The sequence below is a fragment of the Ixodes scapularis genome, unplaced genomic scaffold (assembly GCF_016920785.2).
Source record: "Ixodes scapularis isolate PalLabHiFi unplaced genomic scaffold, ASM1692078v2 PGA_scaffold6__148_contigs__length_123643588, whole genome shotgun sequence".
Lineage (NCBI taxonomy): Eukaryota > Metazoa > Arthropoda > Arachnida > Ixodida > Ixodidae > Ixodes > Ixodes scapularis.
In genome coordinates this window covers 98,305,842-98,325,790 of record NW_024609881.1, presented here as the reverse complement: position 1 = coordinate 98,325,790, position 19,949 = coordinate 98,305,842, and the positions used below count along the sequence as shown (strand labels likewise).

Sequence of the window (19,949 nt, the reverse complement as noted above, 5' to 3'; positions counted from 1 at the left end):
TTGAGGCATACTCACTAGATGAAATAAATTCAGACATTTCCTGGTCTATGAGTTTTGCTGAGAATTCAGAAGTCAAGAAAAGTTCCTTTTCTTTAATCCATGCAACACAAAAAAGATGCATTAACACAATAACAAAAACTAGGTATTTAAAGGTCGGCATAATGTACAGCTGCCAAAAACATAATTCAAATAGCTTTGACACTAGGAGAGGAAAGAGTCGCATATCATATTATGCTCAAACTTCGCGTTCTTAATGCTGGCATGCAAGGTGATGTAGAAAATTATTAATTTATAACAGTAAAACAAAAAAAAAGGAAGAAAGACTTTAGGTAACTGACCACTCCCAAAGGGCATTTGCGCTTTTAATATAAGTTTCTGCCGCTCGCGGAAGTCACGCGCTTTCATAGGGTGTGATACAGGACGGAACGTATTCTTCTTTACAACTGAGCAGGCAAAGACAAACGAAAAATACGGCCATTTTCACGCCACATAATGCATCTGCTGCAACCGCAGGCCTCTGCCAGCCGTCAGATGGCCGCGCTTTGCCGCACAGCGCCGTCACCCGCGTGCCCGCACATCACGACACTTGCACGGCCGGAGCACGGCACACCTCCCCACTCTAGTACACGTTAGCGGGAAGCCGGGAAGGCTGTCAGTGTTATCAGACGTATTTAGCGGTCGCACTCACGACAACAGGGTTCGTTGGAGGCGTGCATGTAACCACAATACGCTATTATGACAGCAACGCGGCTAAATGCAGAAGACGGCGAACTGCTCCCTGCTAAAATAAAGAGGCTTCTTGAATAGATAGATAAAACGCAAAGGACGTGGAATCAAAAACCAGTTGCATGAGGAGCGGTTTAAAGGGGCAGTGCAACGATTTTAACGATGAAAGAATTGGCAGTTTGCATTTTTTGTATTGTTTATGCAAACCCAAGTGGCTAAAAGCGCGTCACCTTTCCCCGAAAAACTGCTATTCTGCTGCGTAATCGCAAAGCAAAAAACGAATTAATTGCCAATTTGGAGCCGCCTGTGGCGGCTACGGGAATTAAAATGACACCGTCTCTGGGGGATACGCGGAAGTCAACAAAACCTGTCCCCCTCCGATGTTAGACACGCCGTCAGCCCTGTGGCGAACCGTCTTTTGTGTCCATCGCTAGCCGCGAACTTCGACGAGGCTAATCCTTTAAAAGTCGACAATCGCGGAGGAAGCGGCTGGGGTCTCTGAAGGGAAACCACGTGAACCCCCAGAGCACGCCACTCGAAAGACGACGTGGAGAGTTGAGAGGCGCTTTGACCTTCGATTTGTTTCATTTTTTTTTAAGAGAACTAGCGCTCGCAAGAAAATACGGTTTTCTGCTTTTCGTTTCATAGGTGACGCAGATTAATTTCCGCCGGTAATTGGCCAAAGTCTGAAAATTGTTGCACAACCCGTTTAAGGATGGCATTGATCAATATTGAAGTTCCTTCGGGTACCCCGGACGACATGCTTTACAGCGCGAGCATACAACAAGTTAGGCGATCCCGATGCCACCACAGGCATCTCGCTGCTCAAAGTCTGAAAAGTTGCCAGACACGGGATCAAAATACCACCAATCGCATATAGATCCCATGCCAAGGCGGGGAGCGTTTGTACAGCCCGAGCAAAAGCACCCCCATCCCCTAGGGAGTGGGCTAGCGCACACCAGCTCGGAGCATGTGGAGCGAAAGCTCGCGCTGAAGAACCCAGAATCCCGGGTTCAATCCCAACCCCTGCCCGTGTCGATCCGGATGAGCATCGTATCACTACTGCGTTATGCACATTAAAGAGCCCAGGCTAGCGGTTGAACTACACTAGCTAGATTTCTCATCTACAGCTGGGAGACAAGTCGCCCGTTGAGACAGACCAAGTTCTAGGGTGTACAAACATACACACACCCCAATTGTTCCCCCATCCCCGTGGGATGTCCACGTCAACTCTGCTCCGCGCAAAAGCGTGAAAGCGTTACCACGTGATACGCACCCAGATGAGCAAAGGGAGGACTGCTCCCCCGTGTAAATATACCCTTAATAGGGAGTATTCACTGTCGGCCACAGCCGTGTGCGTTAATGCTAAGCGAGTGCTGACGTCGCGGCTTCCACAATTCTTTTCCAACGTGCATTCGACACCATAAAAATCCGGTCTTAGCAGCCTATTAATGTGAGTTAGTTCTGAGCATGCACATTTAAGCAGCGCACTCAAATATGGCGTCCAGCGCATACCATTTAGAGCGTACCGAATTGGGTGCGCCCTGCATCGTTTTTCATGCTCTGTCGTGCAAACAGTTGTCACGGTGACTTTGTTGTTACTGTCGTATCAGCATGTCTCCAAGGTCTCTCTGCACAGAACCTACGTAACCGCGTGAACCAGACCTTTTGCCTTTTTTAATTATCTGGAAACCCGCGTGCGCCAACACACAGCCACAGGTTTTGAACGGAGTGGATAAAAATCAGGGCAACCCATCTTGAAGGCAAAACTTACCTGATTTAACCAGAACGTTGTGCGTTCAGCTGGCATATGTCACGGCAAGACCGGTCCTAGGCCGCCATATTTTTTTGGAAAGTGATTCGCATACAAATCCAGAGCCCAGTGCTATGGTATGCCTTTGTGAAGGTCACGTTCCTTCCTGTCGTCCCCCCGCCCCCCCTCTCAACCCCCGGGCCGGGGTGTGGCATATTCCATTGATCCCATTGACAGTCAGCGACCGGTCGTGTGTACCGCTAATGACTGGCAACATCGCCCGGCGCCGTGTTGACGAGCAGCACACCTGGGAAACAGTTTAAGCCGGCCTCTCCCAGCTCATAGCTCTCGACGTAAGCCTCTTCCAGCGAAAGAGAGAGAGAGAGAAGACTTGCCAAAGAGTAAATACTAAGTTGCATGCAATGGCGAGAGGCCAGACGGCCCTCATTAGTTGGGATGAGGGGAGCAGGGGATAACGAAGAATGTTTGAGGGATCAACCGGAATAACTCTCGTCTTCGGAATGTTTTTGTTCTTCAGTCCAGACTCTTACAACATTTTTTAATGAATTTCATTTGACAGTTTATGGAGTCTACTCATCGTATCTTTTCGAGTCTCAATAGAAATGCAAACGAGTGTTGTAACAAGTCCGTAAGGAGTTTACGAAAACTATTGGTCACCACGTTCCAATTGAAGTTTCGACGCGCTACGGCATAAAGTTTCTAATATATTTCATATGAATGTAATTTGAAAGCCTATTGACACCGTTTCGAGTCTGTGTTGAAAAACAATTGATTTTTTGTAACGAGTCCCTAAGGAGTTTCCGAAAACTATTGGCCACCGCGTTTCAATTGAGGTTCAGCCGTGCCACCTCATACGAATGTCTAATACATTTCATTTGAAAGTCTAGATACACTGCTTTGAGTCTCTGTTGAAATCAAATGTTTGTTTCTACTGCGTTGTAATCGAAGTTTTGACGTGCCATCTCATTAGGTATATTCCGACGAGTCAGAATGAGTCAGAATGAGATGGCCCATCAAAAACCTCAATTGCAACGCGGTAGAAAAAAACATTTGATTTTCAACAGAGACTCAAAGCAGTGTATCTAGACTTTCAAATGAAATGTATTAAAAATTATACTCCTAGCGTGGGTTTCTAGATAGAGAGCTCTAAGAGGGAAGACGGCAATTGGTTGCATGACATGTACGTGGTCCAGATGTAACCGCTGTTTCGAGGGAAGGGGAAAGTGAGTGCAAGTGTCACTTATATGTTTGCCTATATACGCATGCAGGGTTCAGAAAATGACTGCGTAAAACCGTGGGAAGGAGTAATAACTGGTTAATTAAAAATGTGAATTTCGAGTATATGGTACACTGCCTTTGTGTCCAGGGGGGACCTTGTACTGCCTTCGCACCCACGTGAGTACTGGTAACTCATAAAGAAAAAAAAGATGCACAGTTACACATTGATCTGCTTATCTAAACTTCAATGTCCGAGCAAGGTATCCTGTTCACAGCGCAGCACTACCTCAGCACTGAATCAGTATTACGAGCCGGGACATCAGTCCTTTGTATGAAAGGAGGCAACTCAGAACACACGATACAAGCCATGGGAGTAGCAGTGACTTGTTGCCTTAACAGGGCCGAGTTAGCGCTGCACTGTATGTGTGAACCAGCCTTAAATGCGGAAATTCACATTTAAAATTTCTGCATTTTTGCTCATCCAGGCACTTAATTTACACACTACCTTGATAGTTTAGGGAGTGGCACTAATAACATTATTAGGGGCACCATGATGCAAAAGTATATTTTGCCCCCGAGTCTGCGAGAATCAATCTTTAACTGTTTTTGCCGCCGCATTGCAGTCTTTTATTTTGAAAAACTTTTGATTGAAACACAGTTGCACAAATTCTATTGAAACCCAATGGAAAAAAGAATTCTGATGGAACTCCATTGCAATTGCAAAACTTATATTTGAACAATATTGCCAAAAGTTCTTGTGAAATGCAATTGCTAAAAATTTTATTTAAAACTCGGTGGCCAATATCGTGTCATGGTTCAAAAGGAACTCATTAGAAAAAAAGCTATTAAGTTTCAATTCACACTGAACGCAGTGTACTGAGTGAATCCTTTACGATTTCAATTAAAACTCGTTTTATATTTTTGTAAGCGCACCCACTAATCATTGCAAGCAGTAATCGGTGTTCTGACGTCCCCAGGCATTCTTATTTCCCCCTGTCGTTCAGCTGCTAACCTTAGAAGATTTGGTGACTGTAGTCGACATCCCAGTTTACCGGCGCATGAGCACGAGAAGTCGATCAGGCGAATTACAAGCCGTATGGCTAGACTTCGGAAAGTATGTAGTGGGTCTGAGGAAGACGAATTTCTTTCACGACTCGCTGAAGCATCGCCACCAAAAAAAAAAAAAAAAGCGTGCGGCTTGATCTGGCTTATGAAAACATCTTGCTTGTGCAACTCAGCTATTGGAATTTGTAACAGAAATTCATAGTACCTTCATTGACTCTAGTACTATGGATGCCATTTTTCTTGATTTCGCTAAAGCCTTTGATGTTGTACCTCATTACCTTTTACTAGTAAAACTTTCTCAACTAAACATTATTAGTCATGTTATCAGTTGCATTTTAAAATTTCTTAGTTATCGCAAACAGTCTGTTTTTATAGATGATACCTTATTTTCTCCTGTTGTGCTAAACTCCGGAGTTTCCCAGGGCAGTGTCCTAGGACCGCCTTTGTTTTTCATTTACATAAATTCACTACCTTCACTAATCTCGTCATTTCTAAAGCTCTTCACCAACGATTGCGTTCTGTACCGCCAAATTTCTCATCCTAACAAGTCAGAGATTGTTCAGCGTGACATCGACATATTGGGAGAATGGTTGTTTTTATGGCAAATGAATATCAATGTTGCTAATACCAAGGTTAATTTTTGTAATTGTTTTGAACACCACGTTCTTTCTTAATCTATTTTCTCCGGGTTGGTAACATCTTTGCCCTCATATAAGTACTTAGGAATTACTTTCAACGAAGAACTGACTTCGAATGGTCACATTTATAACATTGTTAACAAAACACAGAAAAACACAAGGATTTCTTAGTACGCATTTGTATTCAGCACAACAGGTCGTTAAACGTACTGCATATAAAACCCTCGTTCGTTCAAAATTAGAATGTGCCAGCTTGATATGGGCCCGTCATCAACAATACCTCATGAAAAAATTAGGGTCCATACAAAACAAAGCTGCCCGCTTCCTTAATCGTAACTATTCCTTAAAAACCAGCATGTCGGAACTTTACTCCCGCCGCAAAATATATCGTTTCACTCTATTTCACAAGTTTTATTACGACATGCCATCGTTCATGCTCACCCACTGCAAGCCTGCCGCATCCATTTAATTGCGCCACAATCACTCCTTAAAAATTACACCTCTATTCGGTCGCACCAATAGATTCAAATACTCTCATCTTGCATTATCTCTTAAAACTGGAACCGCCTCCCTAACGGTATAGCCACTGGAACTAACGAAACCATATTTCGCGAAAAGTGCACGGCTTCGATGTTGTGATGTAAATTGTTTTAGACCCCATGTGCGTTGAAGTTTTCTTGTAATTGATGTTATTACTGCATCGTTTGTTCAAATAATGATTGTTATAATCTTGTACAGTCCGTTTTAAAGCGGTACGGAAATAAATGTTGAAATATTCAAATTTCGTTCTTAAATGAGTCAAGCATGACGGATAATAACCGTAAATGATAATCGCACGTTTGTATTTCGAACGACTGGATATATTTTTTGTTCCAAACGGGGCACTCGAGCAAGCGCTCGAAGAGAAGCGAACGGAGAGCGCGATGCGTCATGGGATATCCGGCGCAAACAAAAACAGAAAGAAAAGATTTCCCGCGTTCGTGGAGTAGCAAGGCAGGCGTGGTTATGAGCTTTGCCCTTGGTGGCGTTGTAAACGTTCTGGTGGTGTCAATAGCGTCAGCGCGTTACAACCGAGCCGTTCGAAGTACCCGTTAGGTGACGAGCGTGTGGCTGGCACAAGGAGCACGGAGCTTCCGCAACACTGTCAGCTTAGGGCTGAACGGGGTGGGGAAAGCAACTTTTTTTGAGTTTTGAGCGACGGGCTAACTTTCTAGGGGGAGAATGGCTGTTTCCGGTTGCACGAACGAGGGTCCGAGAAAGAGGGGAGTCCCTCCTTTCCGTCTTCTTGAACTGTTTGGTACAATGCGCGATTTGTGAGTTTAGCTCGGAGGAAAGCTAAGAAGGAAAATGGTGAAATGCCAAAGAGCGGCACTGCTCCGAAGGAATCTGTTACGTCACGATTACGTAGCAGATTCCACAACGTTGCTAGACTACCTCCCAAATAGTCTCTGTATGCATCCACCAGGTGCACATTGAAAGATCGTTTATTTAGCTTTAAAATTAGTTTTCTTGTGCCTTTCGACGGAAGACTGGTGTTTTTGAGATTAGGGTGCAACAGGAAACACATTCAAGCGAGAAAATTAGCACCAGAATTTCGTTTCCCTGGCCCTTTAAGTGCGTTGTTTAAGCGTGTTTTTTTGCCGATGTATTCAATGCTTTTGATTTTTAATTTTTTTTCTCTCCCCATCCCCTGATCTAATACGTTCAAACAAACGTCTTTGAGGGTAACAGACTTGAGCTTAAACTTGAACCATTACGTCATTAGCCGGCCTTGGCTTCCAGCTGGTATTGGCAGAGAAGACTCGTTGTAGAAGTACGGACGAGACAGAGGCGTGAATTCGAGAGCGGAAGCGAAAAATACCATGAAAACCCTCAAGATCGAGATCGAGAGGCGACATTGAAACAAAGCGACACAATGATAGAAAATTAGGGAAGCGTCGTGCTGCTGTATTTGTGACACACGGCAATCGGAGGTGTACAATGCACTTGGATTTTTTGCTTCTCTCTTTTTTTGTCAAGCTATCGAAGGAGCAGCGTCATGAGTTCAACGAACATGTTCATTCACGCACACACCAGCACGCCGTGTGGCTGTGAGACACGTCACGCAAAAGTTTGAATGCAGCCGGAATTTTTTTTTTTTTAAATACAGAATGCGTTTTATGATTTGTTTTATTGAATGTTATGAACGAGCGTCATGAACGAGCGTAATAGAGGAGCATCACGAACGAGCTTCATGGATGAAAAACATGGACGAGAGTTAGAACGTTAAGGTTATAAACATATTTTAAACATATGAGAAAAATGTGAAAAAAATAATACAGAGCTATAAAAATAAGTGTGCAGTTTGTGCTGAACACGTTCAGTGCTCTCTGCTTTTTGTCAACATTATCTACTTACAAAGACAGCTGCTGAAATAAATATTATCGCACTTAAAATGTTTTATTTGCCTGTACTGCCACTTTAAGTTATCTTTTGTGGGGCTGCCCAGCACTTCAAGGCTACCGTCTCCACTCGTTGCACCTCTCTGAATTTTCTTGGATTTAGTCTGCTACTGAGACGGCCGTCTCAGTTCTCAAATGTAATAGGACTGACGGCATGGACGCATGAGTCATACGGGTTTCTCGAAGCTCCAGTAGACAGCAAACGCGTAGACAAGAAAGAGTTAACATTGAACCAGTCAAATACCTTCTATCGTAAAGACCGTCCAAACCCAAGGGGCGGTTGTGTACACTCAACGCAGTTGAAGGTAATTTAAAACCTACTTTAATAACTTATGACATGTTTCTTGAAACGTTGTGAATACGACTGCAGCTGGGTTTTCGTAAAGTTTTAATCGGCACTTGTTATCGTTTGTCAAACACAAACCCCAGTGAATTTAATGATGCCATGTATAGTTGTCTGGGGCACTTAACGGAAGTTTACCCAAACGACGACGTTATATTAGCAGGCTAATTCAATTTTCCAAGTGTGGACTGGGCGACGCTTGGTCCCTCATTTCAGCATATAAATCCGGGTCACTGCAATAGCAAATTAATTTGTTGGCCTAGTTGGTTTAACATTGCGGAAATACAAAGCGCGACAGACAAGGACAAGAGGAAGACTACACAGGACAAGTACCTACTCACAGGATAAGCGCTTATTTACTGCGAGTAAACACTTGTCTTGTGTAGTCTTCCTCTTGTCCTTGTCTTTCGCGCTATTTATTTTCGTCACTGCAATATTTTCCTGCGTTGTCTTGCTGTTTCGGGCTGCACCAACTTGTAACCACCCCTACCCGAGGCGAAGCGGTTTTGTACCTATCTTTATCAACAACCTTGACCAAGTAAGCAAAATAAACGTTCCTGATTTCATCACTGACCATATGATAATTCACGTTTAAGCTACTTTTACCTCCGGAAACCGAGCAAACAGTCGCAAGATGTCGCTCGGTTTAGCGAGATATTTAGCAAATATCTCGATAAATGCATTTTTTAACACAACTCTTAGGCGGCCGTTCCCGGGTTGAGCGTCGCCGGCGTCGCCGTCGGCGTTGCCATAATCGCGCTAAATTTAGGGGGAAAATTGACGTCCCGTGACCTCAAAGCCAATTCAATTCCGCGCTAAATTTAGCGGGGAAATTCAGTTTCTCCTCTATAGATCTAGCGGACAAATTCAGTTTCTCCGCTAGATTTAGCGGGAAAATAGACGTCACGTGACCTTAACTCTAATTTAATTCCCCGCTACATGACCTGAACACCAAATCGATTCCTTAGCAGGGAAATTCAGTTTGACCGCTAGATTCTGCGGAGAAACTGAGACGTGACACCAAGTCAAGTTACGTTATTTTCCTCGTTAAATATAGAGGGGAAACTGAATAGACTTCTTCCAAAACCGACGCGCCCCATCGCGGCGAAATACCACGCAGTGCACTCTGGGAACTAGTTGGCCACTCAGTTTCGGTTTCGACTGAGCAGCATCATCTCATGCTTTCACGCCGCGACCGAACGTGCTGCTTACGTTTTCGACTATCTGAATTTTCACGAATGTACAATACACTCATTCTCGAGCGATACAAAAACCAAGACCGGGGAACATTCTTTGATTCCCGAAACACCGGATATTGTGCGTGCGTATGCGAACGTAGTAAGACGTGACTTAGTCACCTCATCTTTGAGTTCAATTTTAATAATCCCGTGCAGTACCAGTGAACTACAAGTGAAATTTGGTCACCTGGAGCAGTACACGTATTTTGTTTGCCAAACGTCCGCTTCTTGTTACTTCATTGGGCGAAAAGCAAGCCACATCCTCACAGGAGTATCAAAGTTGAGCCAGCGCTGGCGCATTAACTTTGAAAGAAACACAATAAATTCGACCTCACTACTGCACAAAAGCTACTATGATGTCTTCCTCGTGTCATCACATATCTCACACTCAAATTTTATGCTGATTCAAGATTAAGTTTTCGCAAACACTGAGATTGGCTAGCTACAACGGAGGCCTTAACAAGCGTCCCCTACTCCTCGCTAAGCCTTTCTGGACGAGTTTTTACTGACGCCCAAGATCTGTGCCTGAACGGTGTGTCTGAAATTATTTCGGCATACTCAGTGAGCAAGAAAGCAAAAACATAACAAATATTATGGCCATCAGCAACCGTCAAATGCGTTTTGTATAATTTCGTTCGTTTGGCGCACCGGGGTTCATGCACGTCCGGCGCACTTCCACCGAATGGTGCGACATTCTTCACACAAGTGCTCGACTTTTACTTTCTTAAAACGGTCTGTATGTGCGAATGTGCCTGTATGGTTGCAGGATAACTTTATGCGTATACGCGACGTTGAATATTAGTGAAATGCAAGCGGGTGGGGACTTCACGAACTCGTGCAGTGCTGCGGGGAACTACAGATAAGCGATGAGAAGTGCGTTCAAGTGGAGCTTTTCAGTGGCGCCTCCGAGTTTTACCTCGCGTACTCAGGCGTATTAAGAAACACAGTAATTGCAAAAAGTTATATTTCGTCTATGGACGCACTAAACAAACAAAAGGCGCGAGCTCGATATATACATACTTACTGGTGTCTACATCTATAGTTGATTCGTACACAAGCAAGATCCCCGAGCTTCGCAGCGTCGAGATTCCCAGCACTGGCTAGTCCACATACCTCGAAACGCTAACAGAAAGGCCCAAGTACAAAAATACAACAAGCATGCGTTAAGACAAGCTATACGTCTCGGTCTTGTGCTAAAGCTTCGAGGTCTGGCCATTTAGGTTAGTTTAGAGACCACAAATGACACTCTCGGGACAAAAAACATAAAATCACGGCCGTTTATAGTCCACGCTCTGTGTATAATCTCTTGTCGACCTGTCGATCGAAACCGAAACCATGGTACTCTCCTCCCTGGCCAACTAGTTCCCAGAGTGCAACGCGTGCCGTGTTGCATGCAGGGCTTTATGGAAGTAGTCTATTGAAGCAGGAGGAGAGAGGAAGGGATGGAGGAAGAGGAGGAGTAGGAGTCGTGGAAGGGAGGAGGAGCGGGCGCGGAGGAGGAGGAGAGACATACCCTCCCCTTCGTACTCTCACCTCCTCCTCCTCAAGAGCTGCGCTCTAATTTCACATTACAGAGATTTGTAAACGTCTTTCATTTTTTATCAGAATTTTAAGCTCATTATCAAGGCCGCTCCGTCGAATAAAAATTTAACTCTAAGTGCGCAATTCGGAATTTGGTGTCAAACAACATTCCTTAAATTCCCTTAAACGTATGTTGAGCAAAAATAAGAAGTTGTTCCAGGAAGCAAATTAAATAACAGAGACGATAATTAATTCGCAAATAGTCTTTGGTAAAAATAAGAAAAATATTTATATATAATCAAAAAAGAGTCTTTCGGAGAAAAACTCTAACATTTGTTAAAAACGGGTCCTCGCAAGCTCAGGAAAATCATATATCCCACTGAAACTCGAGGGTAATTCGTTGTTCAGAAACCAAAGGGGTGACTCCCTTTCCGATAGCAAAGCGGGACACATGTTGAATAGCTTTTCTCGCGTGGATTCACTCAAGAATCATTGCCGCTTCCTTAGCCACCGGAGTTTCAATTTGCACCCATGACTCCCATTTCATTCACAAGTAACGGTATCGCCAAACTTCTTGATAAACTCCCGTCTCACTGCGCCGCCGGCGATGATGCCATATCTTCATAGGTACTAAAATGTTAAATTACTCGGTCTCTGTTCTTTTATTTCTCTTTTTAAGCAAAGTCTTGACAATGGCACTGTTCCAACTGACTGGGGTCTTGGTATCGTCCAAGCAATTTTGAAATCGGCCCGTAAAGTTCAACTCCTCAAATTATCGGCGTATCTCCCTGACAAGCGTTCCGTGCAAGGTGCACGTCATTTTTACAGCCATCATGTCCAACCTCGAGGGCAATGACTTCTTTTATTTTTAGAATCAGCACGGATTCAGACAAAGCTACTTATGGATACTCAACTATTTGAGTACATCAAGGATTTGCACTTTAACACTCATGCTGGTACCCAGCCGGTAAAGCCCTACCACGCGTAGAACCTCCTCGAGTCTGTTTATGTTGCTGCGATATTCAATACCTGCAGTTCCAATGCAAAGGTACCTTAATACTTATACTGATTATCGAGAAAGACTTACCTTCTGTTTAGAGAAAGAGAGCGCTTAAAATCCTGGGATAATTTTTTTTTTATAATACCAATTGTGTTTCTCACTTTTTAATTAAAATTTTATTTTACGAACATAAGTATACTGGGCAATACATTTACAAAGACATTCGTACGTTTTCTACGTTCTGGATTGAAAGAAGCAGTCAAAGAAACAAGCACACCACAGTCTTATTTTTAAATTTCAGGTTTCTCCACTCATTACGCGTTGACGACGTGAAGCATATCTTAAAAACAATAAGTTATTCGCGTTTTCTTTTCTTTTATTACCCATATGACAAGAGAATGCTTGCATCTAAATACACGGGCGATGTAATTCACATTTGATTATTTATGAAGGGCGTTAACTTAAAGATTGTTTCGTTTCCACTCGATCTTGCGTCTTGTGGGCTCAAAAAGCGGTGTACACGACTTCTGCACTGGCGGGATCTGTTACTCCGCACATTGTAGGATTTCGGCCACGAACATAAACCCTAATACACGTTACCTAAATTGACGTACAAATAACCCTATAAAGGTATTGCGTGGTTCGTCATGCGTGCGCACTAAAGCACGTAAGAAACAATTGGTGTGCGTTCTCATCAAACTACGCGTTAAACGTAAAAAATAATAAAAAATAAACCAGTTGTTAAGCAATGAGACAAGCTATTGAGGAGTACCTTTTTAATCAGGCTTTTTATAAAACATTGGAGGAGCGCATAAACTTAATCTACATAAATATTAAATCGCCCATGTGTTTGTTCCTAAGGACAGCATACCGCAGGGATACATTTTATTAAAAAAAATATATTCTGACTCAACAACCACGTGATAAATATATTTTAAAAGCTTGTTGACATTCTTATACTAAAACATGCAGCATAAAAATAAAAAAGGAAGGAAACTTTTTCTACGAAGGGCTACGAACATAGAAGCTCTAATCTAAACTATCCTGGCAGAAACCAAAAAAGAAAAATGAATGAGTCACGCTTCACTGGAGGAATCGGTTTTTTCCCAGCACCTTGAGAAGAAACCCTTCAATTTGGATCATCCTATATGAGAACATCCGTTAGACCGCAGATAAATAAAATACTCATGCTCGTTTTGTTCTTACCAGCTGCTCCACCGTAAAATTATTATCAATTAAGCTGAGACTCCCGTTTCAGACTGATGACCCGCGCACAGCCAAATGCTGATCTAGAATATGAATCCAGCATCATCATAGTCCTGCGACCGCACTTTATCTGTCAAACCTGCCGCAACAAAAGGAATCTGTATCAAACTGTGACCGAAAAATTCTCTTTAAAATTTTCATGTCCCTCGCCCTCTTCTTTTTCTGATTAAGTCGTGGTCTTCATTGTTTCGATGGGAACGCTGACACGTATATAAGCACCCCGACAAGAGCTGAAAATGAGAAACGATTGTTCAACTGCGATCGAACATCAAAACATGAAGGCGCTTCTGCTGTCCGCTTTTCTGGTTCTTCTAGTGGCCTCTGTGACATATGCGAGAGGTAAGACATTTTGCGGGCCGAATCTCCATTTCAATTTCTTAAGATTCATAAATGAACTGACTCGGCGAACATGACGGTGTTGCTCACGCAGCTCGAATAACGTTTAAAAGCTTCAGCAACGCTTGACAAAATACGGTATATTTTTTTAATGTACGCTAGATGTTCAGCTGACGCTAGTGTGCAGTTTCAAATTGAAGCATACAAAAACCTCTTTAACATTTACTTCCGGTAATGGATTTCTATGGCAAAGCTGGGTGCATCTTCTTTCAGCGCTTTATTGGTAAAACAAATAATACGAATTCTTATTTAGTGATCGATAGCATAAAACACTTTTCATTCGCGCAGATAAAAATATTGGTCAGTTACCGTTATTTTTTCTTAAATTCATGGCTTTCAACACTGTGTAGAAATTGCTTCATATGTGTATTTATGCACACTGTTAGGTATGTTTCCTTAACAGAACAATGAAAGGCATCTAAAAAATCAAGACAGACGTCAAGACCTATTCACCAACAGTAAATCAATAAACTACCTGTGAATGTAGAAGATCGAATTAAAGCCAACGCCAAGAACTTAGTGTGATTGGCAATAAAGAGTACTTGTTTAGTTCCCTCTCCTCATGTAAAGCTGCAAAGGTTGATTCGTTCCGGCGCTCAAAACTCAAGATCTGCAAGCTCAAAAACTTGAAATAGACGGGAAAGCCAGAAAACTTTTACCACCCAATAAAACCAACGTAGTAATTAAAAAAAAAAAAAACAACTTTTAGAGGCCACATACTTTTACTCTTTTATGAGTTTTTAACCGCTCGTAAAAGGGGGAATTTTCGTGGACTATAAATCTCGTAGATTATTATTATTAGCGTCATTGGGATGTTGCCCCACCTTGAAAAAGTCCTGCATGCCTTTCAATTGTAATCTTGCTTAGATTCGTCCCTTGTCTTTACACACCTGCAGTGGAACATACGATTGGGCCAGGTATGCAGCGAAGTTAAACACCGCTCACTGATAAAAAGAACACTAACTGAAGCAATTACCTTTTATAACTTTACCTACTATACCACTGCGACCCAAAATAGGTGATTTACGTTATTTTCTTGCGAAGGCACGAATTGCACACGAGTTTTCAAATAGAAATACACAGAAGCACCTTAAAAGTAGACTGTTCGCTGTCTGCTTCAGTTGGAAACTATAAGTTCCCTAGACATTGGCATCAGCCGAACCTCCTATAGCGCACATTATATAAACTCTGGCCGAAACGCTCCGAGTCGCGTAATCTCAATAAAGCAATAAGGAAACAACCTTCTTTTGATGTAGGAGGAGCGCACACCTCATTGTAATACAGATAAAAATTTTGCAGCTAGATAAACAGCAAAATCCTCAAATTAAACAAACTACAGGAGAACGCTTAATCTTCGAGTGGAACGCGTTAGCTGCACATACAAACCCCACTTGTTTTCAAGCCGTGCAATCGTGTCTGCATGGCCTAAAATAAGGAGGAAAGGAAGTGTCTGCGTGGCTTTAGAGGTAGCGTGCCTGGCTCGGAACCGACGGGTCGTGGGTTCGAAACCTGAGTCCCTCTAAAATGCTTCAATGCCCTCCCTTTAGGGGTAAGGAATTATCTTATAAAGTGATATCGTTTGAGACATGCGGCGACCTTTAATTCGCATTACATATTATTTTTAATCAGTTTACCTATACGCGTGACGTCGCATTTTGCGTAAGCGTTGCGGGTTGTTTGAAATTTCCGCGCGAAGTCATGTGGCTGTGACATCAAGACCCTATCGACCAATCAGGATTTTCGCGTCACGCTGGTTTTCCTCGCACGCCACTGAGGCCGGCGCGACACGGGCTCCTTAAAGCTCCTGCTTTAAAATCTCAAAACAAATGTCCTCTGGAACGGTTACAGTGCCAAATTTAGAAAAGAAGGGATGAATTAATGTTTATTTAGAAAATTGGGCCCGGAAAAATAGTGAAAATTGGGTCCTAAGCCACCTGACGAGGCTCCCTTTACATCCGCGTTACAGCCCTACTACAATCATAGCACACAATATACTTTTAGTAAATATTGCACTTGAATTAATCTATTATTTCCATGCACTCGACCGATAGAATACAAAATATTGTTGCAGTGTTGGTGAGCAGGCTTCGCCGCGTGTAATCGACATTGTTGGAACGACACGTTTTCTTTCCACTGTGAATCGCAATGCGTGTTTCCTAGAGCAAACTATCTCTTAAATGAAAAACACACACACACACACACACACACACACACAAAACATCATGCTAATTTATGACGTTCCAAGGTCGAGATGTAAGATATCAATATCAGACTAAAGGAACAAATGCAAAGATAACCCTTGGCATGTACCTTCTATTATTTTTTTTATTTTTGTGTATGCTCCACACGCTTCGGCGTTATTCTCCATTTTTTTTTTCTCTTTTGCTCAGCATCTCGTCTGAGGTACATTTTCAGTTTATTTGTTTGGTTAGTTATTCATTTCAATACCCTCATGGCTAATATGGTATTACGAAGGGGTGACAGGTGAATTTAAATTCGAGCTGAAAACATTAACACAATAAAAATACCAACAGAGCAAGCAATTTTTTTAGAAGATATGTAGTTCGGCGTATTAGCCAAGCCTATTTCTTAACGCCTCATTAAATAGTTCGATTGATGGTATGTTTACCAGAGTTTGTAGAAGAGGTGAGGTAACATTACCAAATCTGAGTGCTTTGATGATTATCTTATTTTTCAATCGAGTTATCAACCACACTCGAATCATGTGTGAAACTGAATGTACACCATACCCACTGTTACTCCAAGCAAAACGTGCAGAAAACCTAGGGCTGGCAGCCGACGTAATCATAATTAAAGAGGCCTCTTTACCAAGTTTCGCCTACCACCCTCCGTTAGGCTGGTGCATCACTACGTTATATTATTTAGGAGTTCTTCGCGTTTTCCTGCCTTTTGTAATAGAGCTATGGTGTGCAAATATCAATTTTTTTTTAATTCGCCTAATCTTGATGCAGCAGGGGCCCACTCGCCGTGGGTGTGTGGCCCCAGGGAGGTCTTCAAGGCATGCGTGAGCAGAAGATGTGCCGAACTCAAGTGCGGCATGGAAGGCATCCCACCCGTTTGCACCAAGGAGTGCGCCAGCGGCTGCTTCTGCGCTCCAGGCTTTTACCGTAGGGGGAACATCGAATGCGTTCGCAAGAGCGAATGCCTAATCGGGTCTCTCGAGCCCAGGCCTAAGGCATGAAAGAACGTCAGGGACCTACCGGACGATAGTGGAAAGACTGGGCTACTCCTAATTAAAAGCTAGATTTTATACAAAGCAATTTTCGCGTTTTCACGTTCTTATTCAAATGGTTGCGTGCCGAAGCTGAAGGATTGAGGTAAAGTATGATATGTTTCTCCAGAGCATCACGCGAAGTATGGTACGCCTCTGTGTTGAAGCTAGATCAAGAGAGATATATAGCTCCCATGAAACTCTCGAGGCTGTGTAGGAGCAGAAGCCAAAATGCATTTTGATACTACTACTATACTGCATGCTTTGCTGTATCAAAGTGCAGACAACATTAATTATGTGGTTTTTTTTTTTTTTTTTTTTTTTTTGCTGACAAGCCTTTTTGAAGCAACCTCCAAATCTACGATAAGAAAGTTGGAGTTGCAAGAGTAAAAAAAGTATGCGTAATGAACAAACAAAAAAAAATAATGGTGAACCAGCGGTTGCGCAGTGGTAGATGGGCAACACGTATGAACATCTTTTACGGACGTTTAATTGTACCTAAATGAAGAAGTACGGCTATAATCACTGATAGCATGAACGCGCTTGGCCGGGCTGCTTTCGAGCATCTTACTGCAGACCCTTTTCAAAACTCCATCGAGAAACATAGACGGTCGCCATTGCTCGGTCACGAAGGGTGTGAATGGATCCGAGTGCATGCCGAAAGCTGACGCAGGCCTCGTATACTATACACGCTCAGAGCCTGTCGTGCCCAAACAATGGCGGACTCTGACAAGTGGCGCATCGGCTACTAGATGGCGCGCACTTTTGGAAATGTTCTACTGCTCCGCAACCATCGAGACTGCAGCATTAGTCAATACGAATGTCGAAGAACGAATCACGAAGCATAAAGCGCGAACATAATAGACCACACCATAAGTTTCTTAAAGTGTCGTTGGCTTATGGACCAACTCAACTCTCTGACATCACGCCACTGTCGTGGCGCCGCTGTCTGCACTGCGCATGAGCAGATGCTTCGCCTCAAGCGAATCTGTCTTTTGCACACGCGCAGTACCCATACCCGGTCTGGAAAAATGCGGGTTTGTCTGCAAACTCTGTGTTCGCCGACAAAATCGTGGGTTCATCCGCAGGGATGCGTCCACGTGCAACAAGAAACAAGAAGCGCGGCATCCTCTTAGTGGCGCATGCAAGGGCATTTCCGAGAAATAGGACTACGTTAACCAAGCCTTTCAGTTTGTCTGTGTTGCCGATGGCACCTCCTACGTAGAAAGCGAGAGACGTGTTTTTTTTTTTTTTGGCTATGCCAAGTTAATGTTGTCATTTATCCTATGCTATGTTTCTTAGCGGTTGGAGTATTTTTCAACCTAGATTATTCGAGCATGTTCGACCGTCCTTCGTTGCAAGCATGACTCGGAGTCTCCAGGGTCACCCGAACCTCCTCTGACACCCTAGCTTTTCCTGCAAAGAGTCATTTACCTGATCAATTTAGATTAGAACAAATTCATTGGACTTGCTCTACAAACCAGCACTGCTTTAATTGCTTCTTCTATATACCGGATAATATAATTTTTTATTCGAAACACATTTTTAAAAAAAGGCGTCTTTACTGCTATGACTTCACTATACGTCTCTATAGCTCGGCGGACATTCAAGGGGCCAATAACCGTCACAATCTGGTGAGTAATTAGGTAAAATGTGTTAATTAACTCTTTAATTAGTAAAATAGACATATGGTTCCACTTAGAAACTAGCCGAGCGTCATCCAAAACGACTAAAGCGATAATGCTTAGAAATATTTTGATCGCGCACGAAGCGTATATGTGCTAAACGTTTCACTCGTGCTGCAGGCACAAGGCTGGGGCTATGATAAGAGACGGAAAAATTGTGCGGGCGCCATATGGTGGCGGTAGCCGCGCTCCTGCTGCATGAGTGTAAACTTTAGCCCACCGCTGTGCTCCTTACGCAGTCAGAGGCTTTCTGAAAATTACTGAATTAGTGGTTTTAAATGACGCTCAGTAAATTTCTAATTATATTGATAAGTTCATTTTTATAATTAACAGTTTAATTAACAAATGTTTGTTAATTACTCTTCAGACTTGACGGTTGTTCGCTCCTCGAATGTCCGCCGAGCTTAAGAAGTATGTAGAGTTTTAGAAGAAGCTAACTAAAATACAAAATAAGCGTTCATAGTTGCTACGATACTCACTGCTTTCCGTATACGCTGGAATTGCAGGAAACACAGTTGGAATGCTACGCGGTCAAAGCCTTCTCGTTTGACCGCTTGTATCGAAGCAGCCATCTTCGAAGTAAACTGAGCCGAGAGCGTCAGTATTCTCAGGCGAGCAACCATCCCCCCCCCTCGCCCCCTCCGAACAGCTCGCTGCCACGCGGCACGTCGATACTTGTCTTTGGGAAACCTGCGTCGCGCAAACAAGTTTGATGCTCTATTTTACCGTTCAAATGGACATTTTGCCATGAGCACGCTCACATGCAGCAGTAAGCGATCGCGAGCGAGTGAGCGAGATTCGTTGCAACGTGCTTTCTGCATACTTACACATGAAAAGCAATTTCTGCGTTTTTTACGCGATTTACGCAACCGAAAGCGACGCAAGGACCCACCATCACCTTCGGGATCTGCTGCAATTGTTTCACAAAGACTTGCGTTCAATGACACGCCGCACTTAATAGCAATTCAAGGCAAAGATCACGTCAGTCGTAGTACGCCAGAGACCGCGTCGATCCGTTTTCTACCTTGAGTCAGATGGCGACGGTCGGTGTTCTCTGCGTCAGCGACGGGCGCCACCTCCACCCCAGAAGTCTTAATAGAACCTCGTTGGACCCGTGACTCTACGAACAACAGTTCTGAAAGTATGCGAGCATCTAAATTGATACTCCTCACTTTACTGAATTTACACGCGTGTGAGACTAAACAATACAACCTTTAGCAGAGACAAAAAACAAAACAAAACAACACAGCAAGCATCCAATAGGGAGGGTGCAGATCAGCCGGAAACAGGCTTTCGTCGTCGAGGTGCACACTTCTCCACATGCGCCCGAAGCAGACGATGACATGTGGACGCCTACAATTTCAGCCGCACGGTAAGGCGACACGGTTCGATCTCGAGACGGTGTA

The 19,949-nt window shown here is 43.3% G+C and overlaps 1 protein-coding gene across 1 annotated transcript in view; it reads right to left on the bottom strand.

The window, feature by feature from the left end:
* Positions 1-19,115, bottom strand: part of LOC8041395 (protein PRY1) — a 78,092-nt gene extending 58,977 nt beyond the window's left edge. Inside the window, exon 1 of the mRNA XM_040221292.3 lies at positions 19,037-19,115. Within this exon, the coding sequence (XP_040077226.3) occupies positions 19,037-19,115 (79 nt within the window). The remainder of the gene's footprint in view (positions 1-19,036) is intronic.
* Between the last annotated feature and the right edge of the window lie 834 nt (positions 19,116-19,949).